This window comes from Callorhinus ursinus, unplaced genomic scaffold (genome assembly GCF_003265705.2).
Source record: "Callorhinus ursinus isolate GAN/ISIS: 27379988/994484 unplaced genomic scaffold, GSC_fseal_2.0 scaffold41, whole genome shotgun sequence".
Classification (NCBI taxonomy): domain Eukaryota; kingdom Metazoa; phylum Chordata; class Mammalia; order Carnivora; family Otariidae; genus Callorhinus; species Callorhinus ursinus.
This window is the reverse complement of record NW_027397103.1, coordinates 12,589,651-12,607,310: the sequence shown is the minus strand read 5'-3', so window position 1 is coordinate 12,607,310 and position 17,660 is coordinate 12,589,651. Positions and strand designations below refer to the sequence as shown.

General features: G+C 49.6%; 1 protein-coding gene across 1 annotated transcript in view; it reads right to left on the bottom strand.

Moving 5' to 3' along the window:
* Positions 1–17,660, bottom strand: part of DNAH10 (dynein axonemal heavy chain 10) — a 130,300-nt gene that overhangs the window by 33,762 nt on the left and 78,878 nt on the right. Inside the window, exons 42-52 of the mRNA XM_073881272.1 lie at positions 17,158–17,292; positions 16,636–16,852; positions 13,400–13,519; positions 12,308–12,453; positions 9,732–9,884; positions 8,509–8,769; positions 6,590–6,762; positions 5,472–5,565; positions 5,016–5,183; positions 4,254–4,442; positions 869–1,040 (exon numbers count right to left, since the gene is read on the bottom strand). Of these exons, the coding sequence (XP_073737373.1) occupies positions 869–1,040; positions 4,254–4,442; positions 5,016–5,183; positions 5,472–5,565; positions 6,590–6,762; positions 8,509–8,769; positions 9,732–9,884; positions 12,308–12,453; positions 13,400–13,519; positions 16,636–16,852; positions 17,158–17,292 (1,828 nt within the window). The remainder of the gene's footprint in view (positions 1–868; positions 1,041–4,253; positions 4,443–5,015; positions 5,184–5,471; positions 5,566–6,589; positions 6,763–8,508; positions 8,770–9,731; positions 9,885–12,307; positions 12,454–13,399; positions 13,520–16,635; positions 16,853–17,157; positions 17,293–17,660) is intronic.

Genomic DNA, 17,660 nt, shown 5'->3' with positions numbered 1-17,660 from the left:
AACCGGTGTCCTTATTATAAAAAGGGGAACTGTGGATGTGAAGGCAGACATGCACATGCAGCGAGAGTGTGAAGGCAGAACCCGGGTGAGGCATCCACGAGCCAAGAAATCACAGAGACCGGCAGAAGCTGGAGAGAGGCCTGGGACAGTCTCCCCCAGAGTCCCAGAAGGAACCACCCCTGCCAACACCATGGTGTGGGACCTCCAGACTATGAGACAATAAATGTTAGTGGTTTTAGATTTTTTTTAAGTGATCTCTACCCCCAACTTGGGACTCGAACTCACAAGCCTGTGATCAAGAGTCGCACGTTGGCGCCCTAAATATTTGTGGTTTTCAACCACCCATTCCGTGGTCACCGGTTACGGCGGTCCTAGCACGCTAATACACTCTCCGACGTCCTGTTTGGATTTCTTGGACGTGTAACACTCCACACACCCTGAGCGGCACAAGCCCCCAGCTGGTCTTCCCCTCCTAGCAACGGGACCACTCATCACTCGCTCCAGCCAGAAACTGGGAGCCTCCTGGGTGCGCTCTCCCTCACTTGCCCTCATCCGATCCGTGCAAGTCCTGCTGGCTCCACCTCCAAACTATCTCGTGAATCCACCCACTTCCCTCCATTCCCACTGCCCCCACCCCCCGCCCGGCACCGTCCAGACCCAGGTCACCGGCCACCCTCTCCCGTTTTCACCTCCCTCTTGCCTGGACCCCACGGGGCAGGGACCCGTGAAAACATAAGCCTAGGCCACATCCTTGCCCCGAGAGTGACCTCCAATCTGCTCTACGTGACCCACCAGGAGTGCGCCGAGCGGCCCCTCCACCTGCCCTGGTAGCAGCCGGCCGCCCCTTGCGGGAGCAGCCCCCCAGCACCTGACGTCAGCATGTTGTTGATGAGCTCCAGGAAGCCCTCCTCGGCCACGTGGGCGTCCGTGAACAGGAAGATCATCATTTTGTTCTCGGTCCCGAGTTTGAGGTAAAGGTTCTTCAGGTCTTCCCGGAAGTTGTTCTCAGAGTAGCCTCGGTTCAGAAGGATCTCAAACACCTGCCGACAAAGAGCACAGCAGTGGTGAGACCGCCGGCCAACGGCGGGGGGGAGGGGCAGGCTGTGCAGCCGTCTCGGGGGCACGAGTGACAGCGAAACCGGACGACCCGGGCCATCTTCACAAACGCTGCCGAGTGGGAAACGCAGGACGAAGGAAACTCGGACATCCCTTTGTGTCAGACGAGCGGTGACAGATGCTGTGTGTGCACCCACATGTAGGGGTGACAGTGTGTGCAGGGGACACAGGTCTGTGCAGGTGGGATCACGTGAGTACGGCCGAGAAAAGGACACCTTCGGTCGTTAAATCATTTGAGTCACAGGGCAGGGGGACAGCCGGGAATGGGGACGGCGGGGGGCAGGAAGCAGAAGATGGGCCAAACCACGAAGGAAAAGGAAAAATGGAACACACACACAAGCACAACCCTAACGTGTGGGCACAGTCTCGTTCGGAGTTCATCGAAAATGAGAGAGATCGTGAGAAAGATGTGTAGGGCAACTAAGGAAGAAGCCGTTTCAAATTCTTAAATTTAAAAATCTTACTACGCACAAAATAGACATAAATGTAAATGAGGACACAAATTTCAGTCACCTCTTCTCCCTTCATTTCCCTTGGCCCCGGGGGCATACACGTGTTAACTGCAAGCAGCCTATTGTCAGCTCCGAAACAGCTCAGAAGACTTACAGGAACTCGAACGTCCCTAGTACCCAGCCTCCCCTGACCCCAATTCACACCCACACACAGGGGCACACACACCCTCTGTTCCACTCACGTGTCCCTGCACAGCACTCGGTGCACTTCCACACTCACACTCACGTGGTCGCACAGACCTTCACACACACACACACACACACACACACACACACACTCAAGACAACACGGACGACGTTCAGCCAAATATTCGGTCTCTGGTTCCATCTGACGCCTGCAGACCCCATCCGTCCTCCCCGGGTGCAGCTTCTCTGCTTTCCCACCACAGTTCCTAACACCGCTTGGCATGAACCGCTCACTGGGATCCCACCCCCCGCAGCCTCCCCTCCACTTCCCGGGCGGGGCCCAGCAACAGCCCGGCTCACCTTCATCCCTCCCCCCCCCACCCGGTCCCTCGGGCACCCTCTCTCGGCCATTCCTCGAGGCCAAGACGCACAACCACTACCTCAGAGGAAAGTTATGTCTGATTTACCCAGACCCATCAACAGAAAAAAATCAACTTGTCTAGAAAAAGGTACAATTGTAAAACAATGACATTTTGGTCACTGTTTTTAAGATTTATTTATTTATTTGAGAGAGAGAGAGAGAGAGAGAGAGAGAAAGCAAGCAGGGGGAGAGGCAGAGGGAGAGAATCCCAAGCAGACACCCTGCTGAGCACAGAGCCTACATGGGCCGGATCCCACAACCCTGAGATCACCACCTGAGCCGAGACCAAGAGTCAGATGCTCAACCGACTGAGCCAGGCAGGCGCCCCTCGCTCACACATTGTATCAGATTTTAAAGATAAATCGACCAAATTTTCACTTTTTCAAGAAATGCTTTAAACAAAAGGTCAATATTTGTGAAATACTGCAAGCTAGATTCATTCAACTAACCCTGACTGCTCTTCTGTATAAAGAGTTCTCACAAATCAATAAGTGCATAAAAAGGCAGCTCACAAAAGAGAAAAGACAAATGTCCAATGAGCATATAAAAAGATATTCAGATTTCACTATGAATTTGAAGAAATGCTTATTTAAACTATACTATGTTTCACCTATAATATTGGCAAATACCAGAATGACAGTATCCAGTGGTGGCAAGAACAGGGGAAAATGGACATTACCAGTAGCATAAATCAGGATAATCCTTTGTTGTGGCTGCTATTGGTTGTTAAGGCATTTAAATGAACAAACCAAGCAAGATGAATGACATAATGCCACTGTCCTCACCACCCATATTTAACCTTTGCTTAACAAAAAAATCCCACATTGTCATGCATGGGTCTTGGCAATGACTTTTTAGATATGACACTAAAGCAAAAGCAACGAATTCAAAAATAAACAAGTGAATTGTAGAGACAACTCTTCTTCAAAATTCAGCCTCCCTGCGTGGTACACATCTCCACGTGGAGAGGCCCCTGGGAGTGAACTGCCAGTGGGCACGGCGGGAGCTCACTGGAAGATTCTGAGAATGGTGTGGAGAAACAGGAACCCCGACAAGGTGCTGGTGGGGCTGGAGAATGGTACGGTCGCTTTGGAAAACAATCTGGCAGTTTCTCAAGTGATTTAACATGAAACTGCCATATGGCCCAGCAATTCCACTGCTAGGTGTCTACCCAAGAGACACAAGAACACGTGTTGACCCACAGACTTGTACGTGAACGTTCAGAGCAGCGCCGTTCACAGCAGCCAAAGGGTGGAAACAACCCGCATGGCCATTAATGGGTGAAGGGGTAAACAGAACGTGGTCAATCTAGACAACAGAACACAATTCGGCCATAAAGAGGAATGAAGTACTGATCTATGGAGGGAGCTTGAAAACATTACGCTAAGTGAGAGAAGCTATCACAAAAGACCACATCCTCTATGATTCTATTCACAGGAGAGTCCAGGACAGGGAAGTCTACAGACAGAAAGTAGATGAGTGTTTTTTTAGGGCTGGGTGAAGGGCAGAAAGCTAAGGTGCATGGGATGTCTTTTGGGGGTGACAAAAATGTCCTCAAATACACTACGGCGATGGTTGTGTGGATCTGTGAATATACCAAAAAGTCCTGAATTGCACATGGGTGAACTGTATGACCAGTGAATTATATCTCAATAAAGCTATTGCTTTGGGGTTTGTTTGTTTTATTTGTTTGTTTTTTTAAAGAGATTCTAAGAATGGCCCAGAACTGTGTGGGCTGGTCGTGCAGATACAACGGCCAGGAAGCAAGTTGCTGACCCGAATGCTGGGTCCACGGAGGTTTGGGCCAATCTCTCCTCCATATGAATACACACGAGAAACCACAAGACTTGCTCATGTTTGACTTTCAAATTTGATTTGTCATAGTCTCCACTCCAAAGATAATACAAAAGTTAGATTCTTTGAACATTCAGTTAAAATAATAACAAGAAAAAAAAAACTCTACACTCCATAAAAACATCATGTTATGATCTGTTATAGATTATTCCAATATTTGCATGAACTACCAAAAGCTGAAATTGGTTTAACAAACTTATTTCTGGGAGAGGAGGTTGACTCACCTCGCAGCCAGCTGTGAAGGCGGCCAGCCTGGCGAGAGACTGCTTCCCAGAGCCTCCAACCCCAACCAGCAGAGCATGGCCGCGGTCCATCCGGATGATGCGATGCACACGGGTTAGGTGCTCCAGAGCATCATCAAAGAGAACTAAGTTCATTTTGGTGTTGCTTTCATTATACTCCTCAAGAATTTCCTGAATTTAAAAAAAATTTTTTTGAAAAGTATCACTGGATTTTTAAGAGACAGACTATTTCCTTTTGTCCAGGAGGAATTAAGAACGGAGGACTGATTTTCTTTTCAATAATCTATAGTGGTTGAAATAATTAAATCATCTGGGTTTACGGAACTAAATCTAGTGTTCACAGCTAAGGTTCTGATCTGCTGGTTTGTGATCAGCCAGCAGTGAGCCAAAGCTGATTATAGGGCTCAAGTCATGAGTTAAAATGAAAATGATTATCGTAGAGTCAGCTGAGTGGTTCCCAAACCTGGCTGTGCATTGGAACCCTGGGACCCTTCATGGGCTTGAAGAAGGGAAATTCAGAATGGCGAGCCCAGGGGCCCGTGCATTTAACACATTCCTCAGGCCATTCCGTGTACCGCTGGACGTGGTAATCACCGGACTGGACACAAGCCTACATTCTGAATCTTGAGACAGAGGCATGGGTATTCTCAGCTCCACCTCCTGAGCACCCATGCAGTGCTTGGTTCCCCTGAGAAACGCTCCCAGGAAGCGTGAGCCCATGGAGAAGATCATCCCCATCCACACCTGAAACAAAGCCTTGGCTGCCTCATAATCCTGGATGTCTTCATAAATGCGTGTTTCCTCTTCCTGCAAGGCCATCCGGAAGTCTCCAAACAGGATGGGATCCCGCATCACCACCTCCACATCGTCGTTAAAATGTTCCGTAACTAAGTCTCTTATGCGGTCTTGCACCTTTTGACAGAAGACCACTTAAGGACCCAGACTCAACAACATAGATGTGCTAAAACTTGTCAGAAAAAGAACATACGCTAAGATTATCTGAGGTAATTCTTTTTTTCCGGTTGCTACAAGGCACTTAATAAGCCACCCTCCCTTATCGGTCAACTTCTGTTGTTAGTATATTTTTCTCCATTGGTGAACTATTAAAAAAAAAAAAAAATACATCGTGGGGGAGGGGGGTTACTACACTTGTTTATTTCACCCAGAGTTGAATTTGTTGGTCTATTTTGAGGTACTGACCAGCTGCTTGTCTGTTTCATTGATTAATCGGTCGTGGAAGACCCTCAGACACTCGTTTCTCCAGACTCTCACCATCTGGGTCACTGTCTGGAACCTACATGATGGAAGGGGCAAAATCAGTCTCAAAGTCATCTGGAGAGAGAGGCGCCACATGCTACTATTTTCAGATGGATACCCGGGGCACAGAAAAGGAAGACTTTTCTATAGTCCTTTTCTCCCCCTCCTCTCACATGAATGAAATTTAATGGAAACTAACAAATTAAGTGTAAAGACCATAAAATCACCATCTACAATTTATCCTCTGGTCAGGAAGAAAAAGAACATTATCTGTAAATGACATAAGTGACATAAAATATATACCTGACACGGCTCCTACTTGCTGTAATATATGAATTTTAAAATCAGCATCAAGGCCACTGGCCGCTTAAGAACCAACTCCATCTGGCCCCAGTTCTAGAACTTTCTCTGGTTTCTGACAAAGAGCCCTCACTCCCTGCTACATACCTGGAGCTGTCTTCTCCTGAACTATCATTCCAAACCCTTCAAGGGTACCTGAGAATAAGTTTGGGTATGTGGAAAGCCCTCAACTAACTCACTTTTCAAAATTTTGTGGACTCAACGTGAATCCACAAAAATCAGACTATGCTTGCAAATCCACATAAAGTATACATTAACATAAATACACAAGTCCAGCTTTAACAAGAAAATGTCTATACCCAGACTTAAATCCTTTCTGTCCTCTGTGCTTACTTCTCCCAAAGACACACGTAATGTAACCAATCAGCAACTGCAAACACTTCAGTTGCCTGAACAAAAGGCAACTTTAGAACTAGGAACAAATGATTAGTAGAGCAGTCCCACTGAGGGCTAAATCCACCTGTCCACGTGTCCACACATCTGCCTTTCTGGATTCCACCTGTCTTCAAGTCAAGGGCTTACAAGTCATCAGGCCTTAACCATGCATTTAACTCTTTTCTTCATTTAACATAAACGAGAAGTGGGTGAATAAGTGATACATTGATTCATCGAGTTCATTGACAAGTCCTCTGTCATAAAAGAGTAAGAAAAAGCATCATCATACCAATGGGCCACATGTTAGTGAGACAAAACAAACTCACCGCTCTGGATTCGTGAGGACAAGACCGTTAAAAACTCTCGAGAGATCCCGAAGATTAAAGATGTAATGGAACTTGGATGGGGTGGGAGGCAGGTCCTGCACAATGGTTTTGTAAAGCGCCAGTGTGCAGAAAGTCAGCTTGTCACTCACAGCCATGATGCTTTCATAAAACACCTAAAAAATGAAGTGTCTATCAATGGATGAATGGATAAGCCAATGTGATCTATCCATACAGCAGCATATTATTTGGCCATATCAAGGAGCAAAGTATTAACACATACACTACCACATGGATGAACCTTGAAAACATAAGGCTAATGAAAGAGGCCAGTCACAGAAGACCACATAGTGTATGATTTCATTTATATGAAATGTCCAGAAGAGGGAAATCCACAGAGACAGAATGCAGATTAGCAATTGCCAGGGGCTGAAAAATGGGATACTGTGACCGCTTTTGGGGGGTGACAAAGATATTTTGGAATTAGATAGTGGTGAAGGTTGTACAATATTGTGAATGTACTCAATACCAATAAACTGTGTACTTTATTTTTTTTAAGATTTTATTTATTTATTTGACAGAGACAGACACAGCGAGAGAGGGAACACAAGCAGGGGGAGGGGGAGAGGGAGAAGCAGGCTTCCCGCGGAGCAGGGAGACCGATGCGGGGCTCGATCCCAGGACCCCGGGATCATGATCTGAGCCGAAGGCAGACGCTTAATGACTGAGCCACCCAGGCGCCCCAAACTGTATACTTTAAAATGGTTAAAATAACTAATTCTACACCATGTGAATTTTACCATAATTTTTAAAGAGGAGATATGTAGGGGCGCCTCGGTGGCTCAGTTGGTTGAGCATCCAACTCTTGATTTCGGCTCAGTTCATGATCTCAGGGTCGTGAAATCAAGCCCTGCGTCAGGCTCTGCACTGAGCATGGAGCCCCCTTAAGATTCTCTCTCCCTCTGCCCCTCCCACCACCCCCCCATTCTTCTCTCGCTCTCTTAAAAAAAAAAAAGGAAATAAGAAAAAAATTAAAAGGTCAAAGAAACTTACCATCTGATTTGCTCTGTTTCCCTAGATTTTCACGTTAACTGGCAAGTCAACATGATGTGAAACCAAAACCCAAACCAGTCTTTGGTTTGCGTTTGATTTGACTAGTGCAGCCCTCCCAGTTTTGAAAGTGAATAGTTGGAGGTAAGGCATGAACATGCCGGGTGCCCACAGTTCCCACGGATCACACCTCGCCATTCCATGCCTTTCTCTTTCCTGGCCCTGAAGACTCTGTGTGCACTGACCTCACTACAGGAGAGGATGCCAGGGCCAAAAGGTCACCATTTAAATGAATGGGTTCCATTTTGCAGGCGGAGGCAGCCAAGTTAAATCATCATCACGAGAGCAGTAACTAGTATCTAATGAGTATCTGCTGTGTCCCAGACACTGTACCACACATTCCACGTGCATTTTTCTCCTTTCACGCTCCCGGAAACTCAGTGAGGTGGATACCATCATTATCCCTGTTCCAGATGAGAACCAGTTCTAGGAGAGCTCAAGGAACGTGCCCAGGGAGCAGAATGCGGTCTGACTGAGTCACTGCTGCAACTCAATGTGGCACATGCAACTCAGGGCCACATCATGACTTCTGTGGACCCAAGACACTCTTGCCTTCTGGGCCTCTTCCACCATCAAAATACGTTACTTTATTTTTTATGACTGTACTGGTATAAAGATGAATATAATCCAGGCTGGACTATATTCATTTTTTTCTTCTGGTTTTGAAAGAAATCAGAACATTTTCATGGCCCCCCCCCCCAAAAGGACCGTGGGCCTTGTGCCTGCTGTGCCTAATGCCTAAGTCGACCATGCATACACTTCTCCCCAACACAAGGCCCTCTAGTTGAGACAGCTAGCTAAAAGCAAGTTACCGAGGTATGGCCTTTCAGGATGGAGGAGTAGATTAAATGCAAAGACTCCTCTGAAGGAAATGGTACATTGAAGACATTGAATAGTGAAATAAATCTCGGATCAACTTCATTGCGGCCTCCTCCAGCTATTCCCATCGCAGCGATAAAGCCAAGGTCCCGAATGCTTTTACAGTTCAGCTCCTTCCCGCGGTCATATAAGTAGCCTTTTTCCAACAGCAGCTTCAGCAAGGCGATTGGCTGCTGTGTACCATATTCATCCACCTTGATTTAGTTTTTAAAGAAAAGAGATAACAGTAGTACCGTAAAGCAGAACTCAGGGATGCCTTTGCTGACCATCTAAACTAATTCTTGTCTCTTCTCTTACTCTCTCTGAGCACCGTGGTTTTCATTCCACAGGGCTTCTCAAGGTTTGCGACTATATATTCATTTGTAATTTTTTAAAATCTGTCTCATAAGCTCCATGAGAGCAGGGACTACTTATGTTTTGTTCATCACTGCTCAGCACCAGACCCAGAAGAGGTGCTCAATAAATATATGTTAATTGGATGTATGCATGGATGGATAAAAGGGTGTACGGGTGCCGTGCATGGATGGATGAACAGATGCACAAACAGATGGATAAGTGTGTGGATAGATGAATGGATAAATGGATGGCTGCATGGATGGATGGATGGATCCCAGCTCTGCACACAGTCTATGTGGAAGATAGATTTTCAGAGGATAAAAACATGGTTCTGCAGGAATTACATAAACTTAAATTTCAGTACTAAGAAAGCTTCACACCACTCAGGCTCTGGCCCCAGAAACACTCTCCTCATGCATGCCGAAGTTTCTCTTCCTTGGTAACTCCAGAGGAATCCTTGGGAAGTGTCTGCCGTATGCTTCCCAAGTATATGGGACTGAGAACAATATTATCATCTAAGCTCACTGGGAAATCACTTACTCAAAACACATGCTGTAAAGAGTTTGGAGGCTGCCTGCTGCTTGCTTTATTCCTTTAAGAAAGCCAGGAAAGCCATCAGTAGGCAAAAGTCCCTCTGGGTAAGAAGAGCATTCCAGTAACATTGTCTCCTAAGCTGGCTCCCCATAACCAGCACCCTGCAGGTGTTACGAAGAATGAAGACACGTGTTCTCACACTCCTAGACTCCATACACATACGCAGCAACACAAACACAAGAACACAGCCTTGGCCACCGCTCCCTGCTCCGCAACCTAATGCTACCTTTGGCATATTCATGTCGTCCATGAACACCAGGAGGCGTTTTCCCATGGGTGGGCCATACATGTCTTTGGTTCGTTTTTCCACATTTGCTTCCAAATTTCTTTGGATATCCATTGATGTGGTGCGGGAGGAGAAGTTGACCATTAACACAATCTGCAACAGAGAAGGATCATTCCAGAGGGTGGTCGTTTCTTCACAGTACCAGAGGGAGATGCTGGACCATGAGCTACCATCGATTTTGCAAATTCACTGGTATCTGAACTTTTTAAAGATTTTATTTATTTATTTGAGAGAGAGAGACACAGCGAGAGAAGGAACACAAGCAGAGGGAGCGGGAGAGGGAGAAGCAGGCTTCCCGCTTAGCAGGGAGCCCCGATGCAGGGCTCGATCCCAGGACCCTGGAATTGTGACCTGAGCCGAAGGCAGACGCTCAACGACTGAGCCACCCAGGCGCCCCGGTATCTGAACTTTTTTATAACCCAACGTGTGTCTGTCCTCCATTCTTTCCTTTTGGCAGGTGATACGGGGCAATAATGAGCTGTGGCACATGGGCCTTGGGCACAATGGGGACTGGGTAGGGGGGGTCTTAGTTCTGCCCAGTTCTGGCCAGGGGACATCCAAAGAGAGGTTCAACCTTCTAGAGCTTCGTTTTTCTCATCTAAGACGATTATAAAGCATCTGCTTAGACTACTTCATAGGGTGATTTAGTCACAGGAGATGAAATCCACAGAGGTGTTTGCGATATGACAAAGTAATATTCAACCGTAAGTGACTAGCGTGCCTGCTGCATCTTAATAAATAGGTCCAAGAGAGCATCTTTGGAACTAGCTGCTGAGAGAAAGGTGAGGGAGGCCCGGCTCCCTGTGTGGAGTGCACATCCTCACGCACGGGACGTATCCAGGCCTCTCACTGTTCTTCTTAGAGCAGTTAGTGAGAGTTCACTGGTCAGTGGTTCTCAGACTTAATTATGCCCCCAAGTCACCTGGAGGGCTTGATGCCACACAGCCCCAAGGGCCCCATCCTCAGAGTTTCCAATTCGCTAGGTCTAGGACAGTGTAAGCAAGTTTTCAGCAATACTCCTGAACTAGGGACCACCCTTTGAGAACAACTGCTGTAGATCACCCTGCCCTCCAAGGGGCCCACAGGTGCAGGTGCACAGGAGCTGAATGTGGCAAAGGCGAATGTGCACCTCGTTATAATGAATGTGATCAGATGTGCCTGTTGGGCCAAGAAGCATTGGCTGCTGAATCCCAGGAGAAAGGGCATCATGGTGGGGGTTTCTGAATGTCACTACTGTTTGCCTGACTCCACAAACGTGCAGGTCCCTCGGGCTGGAAACCTCCCGTCTGTGCCCTCCACAACGACATCCTGAGAGCTAAGTAAACCATGTTTTCATGCGCCGGTATATGAGTGGGCTTGAGCACTCACAGGCAGGCCCGCCCAGTCCTGCCCACATCACTCACACGACGCCCATCGCGCAAAGCCCGGCTGCCCACTCCCTGCCCCAGGGGGCCCTCTGGTTTCCTGGGAACAAGCCTAAGCAAGAGAGTCAGGGAGGAAAGCTGCGGGAAACTTTGCTCCCCTTGGAGGTTCCAGAAGGCCAGGACAGGAACTGGAAACTGAAATGATGAGTGGATATTAACAAAAACCTGAGTCAGAGTGGATCTGGGGCAAGTACATATGAGCTGGATATCCCGAAACTCACAGGCAGCTTTTTGGAGGAGAGAGAGTCTTCCCTCAGTTATTAAAACACTAAATAAAAATTGTTTAAAGCCAGGGCAGTTGAAATGATGAGCAGGCGGCCCATGTAGGGCAACTCTGAGTCTAGAAAGGAGAACTAACATCCTTGTTCCTAACGTTTGGTGGTGCCCTGGCACATTCTGCATGCTCATGTTTCAGGGGTTCTTTTTCGAGTCTGTCTCCCCCACTGACCGTGAGTCCCTCCAGATCTGACTCAAGTTGGCTGTTGTCTGCCCCCGTGGCACTGACACAGATCAGACCCTCCCACGTTTAACACAGGGCTGGAGGAAGTCCAAAACCACAAAACAGTGGTGAGTAATGCGACGGCCAGCCTCTCAGATGACCCCCGCTCATCCTCACCTCCAGGTGGTCACCTGCGTAGGCCCCTCCCACACTCTATCAAGGTGATTCACAGTGATCTCTGTGTGACCCACAGAAGGTGGCAGAAGTGAAGGTAGGTGATTTCCTAGATCATCAAAGGCAGTGCAGTATCTGATTTGCCATCCATCTTGGACACTGGCTCTGGCAGAAGCCAGCGGCCCCATCAAGAGACCATCCAGCAGCCCTTGGAGAAGTCTACACAGTGGGGAAACTGACGCCTGCCATCTTGGAAGAGGGCCCTCCGGCCCCCGTCAGGCCTTCAGAGGGCTATACCCCGGCCAACTGCTGGCCTGTGATCTCAGCAGAGAGCCTGAGCTCAAACCACCCAGCGGAGCCACTCCCAGATTCCTGACCCACAGAAACGGTGAGATACGGAGCGTCGGTTGCACTGAGTTGCTACGCGTTGGGGTGGTTTGTTACGCAGGCGTAGGTAACAAATGAGTACAGTGACTTACGTTGATCTCTTCATTCAAATTTTTGAGGAAGTTCTGGGTAGTGGCTGTCTTGGAGGTGCCAGATTCACCGACCAAAATAACAGGCTGCTTGATCTTGACCATTTGTTCCAGCATCCACGTCATACGTGTTGTATCCACTGTATGAACTAAGGAACACGTTAGGCATGGGAGCATCCCGGGAATGCCAGAGGGTGAGCAGGTGGCAACACGGAGCTCCACGGAATCCCAAACAACCCATAAAAAGCATCAGCGAAAACCCAAGGTGTGACCTTGAAAACACACGGGTGGGTGCGATCTGCTTAGGAGAACCTCCTCACCCCAACCGTTTATTTTTAATAGCTTTACGGAGATATAACCTACATACCACGAAATCCACCATGTCAAGGGTCTAGTTTGGTGAGTTGGACCCATTCCCATCCCTGCCACAGGCCAGATTTAGAACACCCAAACGGGTTTTTGATATCCAGTTCTGCTGGATATCAGCATATTAGAAACTTAGCATCTCCGTGGCTTACGTCAGTCACCTCTCTGCAGGGCCTGGTTTCCTGACCAACGACTTGCTCCAAAGAGAGAATATGGAACCACAAAGCCTGGTCTGGCTCAGTCCTACACACTGGTCGTTTTTAATCCTGACCAGTTCCTGAGGAACTGGGTACGTCTCCCTCTATCAGCCACTATTACCTAAACAGCCAGAGGGGCGCATTCAAAATACAGCTCGACACAGAAATGTCCATGGCACGCAACCCCGAGGGGCAGCGCCTTTCACAGCACGCTGTCTTGCTCGTTCCTCTTTCTCTCGCCCTTCATTCCTTCTGGGGCCAGCCAGCCGTCCAGGGACACGAGGGGACACGGAGCCGCCCGTCCAGCCCACCACCCCACCTGCCAGGTGACAGCTGAGAGTCACCGACGTCTGTGGATGCTCAGCACCAGCGGCACAGAAATGGAACCAAGCGCGCCACCTTCTTGGCCCAGCCTGCACACTGGGTGGGCCTCGGGAGTGCCAGCCACGGAGGCCACCGGACCCGTGCTCCTGCCTCACGGAACGAGAGCCCCACGCTGTTAAACCAAGAATGGGGTTTGCCTCTCACTTACCCAGGATGTCGATAAACTTCCTCTTGGGGCTGTGCACATAGTCAGGAACTAATTGATTCCACGGTATCCACTTCTTCCGCGTGGAATCAAAATGAAAGTCATACAAGGTTGGGAGGTGACCTGCAGTAAACAGTGGCCTGATTTCACTTCAGTCCTAGACCTGGAACTTCAGAATCAGCTCTGGCACATGCTAGAGTTGAACTAATGCTCCTTGTGCCCTGGACGGCAACTTAACTGAGTATCCCAACGAACGCTCCCGTCCACTGGGCAGAGAACCGCTGAGTCCCTTCCCTGAGAACATGAGAGAGAGGCGGACAGGCCTGGTGCCTAGGCTGACAGGTGCTGGCGGGCCGGGGTGGGTGCTACATTCTGCTACAGGGCAAGCCCAGGTGCCACGGGCACCCCGTGAAGGCGTCTAACCAGGAAGGGGCAGGGGAGAGGTCTGAGAAGCACCGGGTGCCACAGGGAGCGTGGGACGCCCCGGGCCTCCCCAGAGCACACACCCCTTTGTACCTGAACGCCACTCACAGGGGTGCTCTGCAAACTCAGCTCTAAGGAAAGCTCCCTCGGGCACCTCCTCCCAGACTGCCCCCCGTAGCCCCCAGCAATGCCAACTCTGGCAGCCAGCGCTGGGAGGAACCTTTCCCAAAGGAAGTGCCGTCCGATCTGAGACCTGAAAGGTGGGCAGTCCTGAGCCAAGAGCACTGGGGGCCACCGGGAGGCTCCGTCAGAGGGAGAAGAGAGCATGGCTGGCGGCTGGAGGAACAGAAAGGAGTGAGTGGGTAGTGCAAGAGGAAGCAGGCGAGGTCAAGCTAGAAGGGCCATGGGGCTGTTGCATGAAGAGCCCGGCCGACCATTCCAGATGCTGGTTCTCCACCCTGTGGGTACTGGGGAGCCACTGACATTAGCCTCCAGCGGGGGAAGTGGTCAGATCTGCATATGCAATGACCAGTAGGACTGTAGAGGGAAACATATCTGGAAGAGGCAAGGAGAGACTGGGAGATCTGTTCGTGAGGCCCCTGCCTTGCCCGGGGCACAGGTGACAGGAGCAGTTCACAAGAGATGGCAGGGGTGAGGGTGACAGGCGGAAATGACAGGTTGGGGGGGAGAAAGTGTCAAGGTCACCAGTCTGCAAGGCAGGCAGACATGTGATTGATAGAGAGATGATGATGATAGACAGACAGATTTCAACAGAACTGAGCTAGGGAGCCAGGAGGAGGCACAGAAGGGAAGGATACCGGCCTCAGAAGCTGTGGGCACACGGCCAGCACTCCGGGAGGACATGAAGCACAAAAGGAGGCTGGGGGACTGAACCCCAGTGTGAGGAAGGGGCGGAGGAAGGAGACGGGCAGGAGTGGCCGGCAGGGCAGAGGAAGAACATTTCAAGAGGGCAGGGCATGGTCAGCCGCGCCGGCCGCTGGGGCGAGGTCAGGACGGCGAAGACAAGAGGCCCATGGGCTCCGGCGGTGGGGGGGGGGGGGGGGAGGGTGCTCGCGGGAAGCACTGAGGGGCGAGGAGGTGGTGGCTGTGGGTTGAGAAGCCAGGCGGATGAGCGGTCAGAGCCTGCAGCCAGCCTTGGAAGGATGCATGGCCTTAAAAGGAAAGAGGCAGAGAGACGTCTCTAGAAGGAGACAGGATTAGGAAGGTGTCACCCGAGCAGGTCCAGGAGCAGCTGGGATGGGGTCAGTAGGGGAGAGACGGGAGAGACTGCTCGAGAGGAGCCCAGCGAGGAAGCGGGCCGCTGAGCGGGGGGCGGGCAAGCCCCAAAGCGCAGGGCAGCCTCTGTGGCCGGGAGCACCTCCTCCCTGAGCAGGGAGACGGGGAGCGGAACAAGTCTGCGGGAATCTGATGCCTTCCATTTTTCCTGTGGAAGCAAGAACGATCTTCTGCAGAGCGAGGGGAGAGGGTCAGGTGGAGGTCTGGGGAGAAGAAAGGGACACCACCCGTGAGGACGGGAGAGTTCAAGGCCGAGACTCCATTTACAGAGGCAGCAGTCTGAGTTCGTGGTTTTCTGTGTCACTCAGCCCTGGAGACGCACAGCAGACAGATTCAGGGCTCTTCACGGGGATTTAAGAAAGGACAACACGGCAAGGGGGCCAGAGGTTGGGACAAGAGAGCGTGAGTGACAGACCAACAGCGAAGGACGCGAAGAAAAAAGGAGCCCAGGGTTGGGCTAGAGAGGGGACAAGGAGAGAGGTGGGTGGCAGTCCCCGGGAGCCCAGACGGGCAGGTATGGCTGGAGTCACGGAGGCCGATACACATAGGTGACTAGACACAGTGCCGGGTGTTTTGAGCTAGCATGAGGTCAGGGGACCCACTGCTGGGGTTGAGGGCCGAAGGCATCTGGAAATGAGGTGTCCACAGGGCCACTCAGGTCCCCAAAACAAGAGCACACTAGGGCCCCCGAGTGAGGGGGTCGCTGATGACAGCCACACGAAGCCAGCGTGGCGTGCAGAGCTGGGAAGCACTCACCCAACGGAAGCTTGCCGAGCTGGGAAAGTGTGAGCAAACTGCCACCCAAGAGAGCGGGGACTTGAAAAACATCTTTTATTTGCTCAGTGGTCTCCATTAGAAAGACCTGAGACCGTTTTACTTTACGCTTTCAAAAGAACACCCCAGGTAATGAGGATAGAGTACGACTTGGAGAGGTGTCTACGGGCCGAGTCATATTCAAATATCATCAAGAAACAAGGACGAATCTTAGTGTTATGTATAGTTCTTGAAAAAGGTATGCTTTCACCGAATATAGTTCTTGGAGCATGCGCATTTTTTCACACACAAACCTAAAACTTTAATATGATGATCTCCTAAGAATGACCTACCGATCCTCACTTGATCGCCTTCTGTGCAAATACTCGGGAAGACAGCAGCTGAATTAAGTCGTGGAAATTTAGAGAGGCAGTTTAAAAAGAAAAAATAGGTAAGTCCAAAGGAGAAGAAACTCAAAGTCAGGCCAAGTGTGACAAATTCTAAAAATTTAAACAGAGGGAAGGCTGCAAGTGCCTAACCTCAGAGGAAAAAAATTTAAAGTCAACACGAAAAGCCACTGGGGCTCCAGCTCATGCATCGGAACTTCTGAGGAAACACCAGGGGCTCTGACCATTGCATGTTCGTCTACAGAGGCAAACGAGCCGCAAAACCCCTATAGGCAAACACGTGGAAAAGTAAGGTCACTTCCTCTAAAAACCTCCCCAAAAGCATTCTGAGCAGGAAGACAGGTTGCACTCAGTTCTTACTTGGCAATTCCCCGGGATTGGCCCATTCCCCTTCCGTATCAGCAGAAGGCAAAGAAGCAAGGCGTTTAATACATTCATCAAATTTAATCCTTCCATCCTCGAGCAGAGAAGCACCCAGAGAACAGTACAGAGCTTCTAAGAAATAGCACTCCAGCAGGTCGGGGTCCTCTATTTCTCCTTCTAGTAGTGCATCCAACATCCTGGTTAACTGGGCTACCTAGTGCACAGGAAAATCCCCAATCAGCCCATATATTGCCCTCCCCCCACCCCAGGGTCAGTTCGGTACTAAATCCTGGGATCCCAGGTCCCAGAGCGATGGGAATTTATGACCACCATATTGGTTCAATCAGATGGAGCCTGGCGTCTTGTCCTGCACAGGGTCCCTGAAGGAAGAGCTGTGTCTTCCTTGTCAGTACCCTGCAATATTACAGTTCCCCCCGCCCCAGCATCTCTGCTTCCCTTGGACTGTGGGTCTACCTTTAGGGAAGAATTTCTCTTTGCTAACGGAGATTAGTTTCTTACCATATTTAGGTCTGTCTGAGGGACTATCGTCTTCAGCTTCTCGCCTTGTCTTCCATCCACTATCCCTTCCACTATCACATCGATGAGATAGGGCACGTATTTCTCAAAGAGACTCTCTAAATTGCCCTGCTCTACCTATAAAAGAGCAGAATTCCATTGCATTTTCAAGGATTCCTTTATTTAAATGGAAGCTAGTGGAAAGCTTATCTTGGCAAAAGAGGGATAAGAAAGGTCTTCTGATGAATGATAAATTTGGCAGGTGAGTAAATCCTGGTAATAGTGCCTTATATTTGTAGAGATTTGTCCTCTATAGTGCACTTTCATCGTGAAGCATTTCATTTCACTGCCATAGAGTCTACCCCACCACTGGGGAGGGAGGGAGGATAGCAGATCCCATTTGACAGAAATGGGGCTGATTATCTTTGAATTCAAGTAACATGGCCACAGTCATCTTGCAAAGAGTGCAAAGCAGCAGAAGGCCCCTCTCCCTATCAAGGCATTGA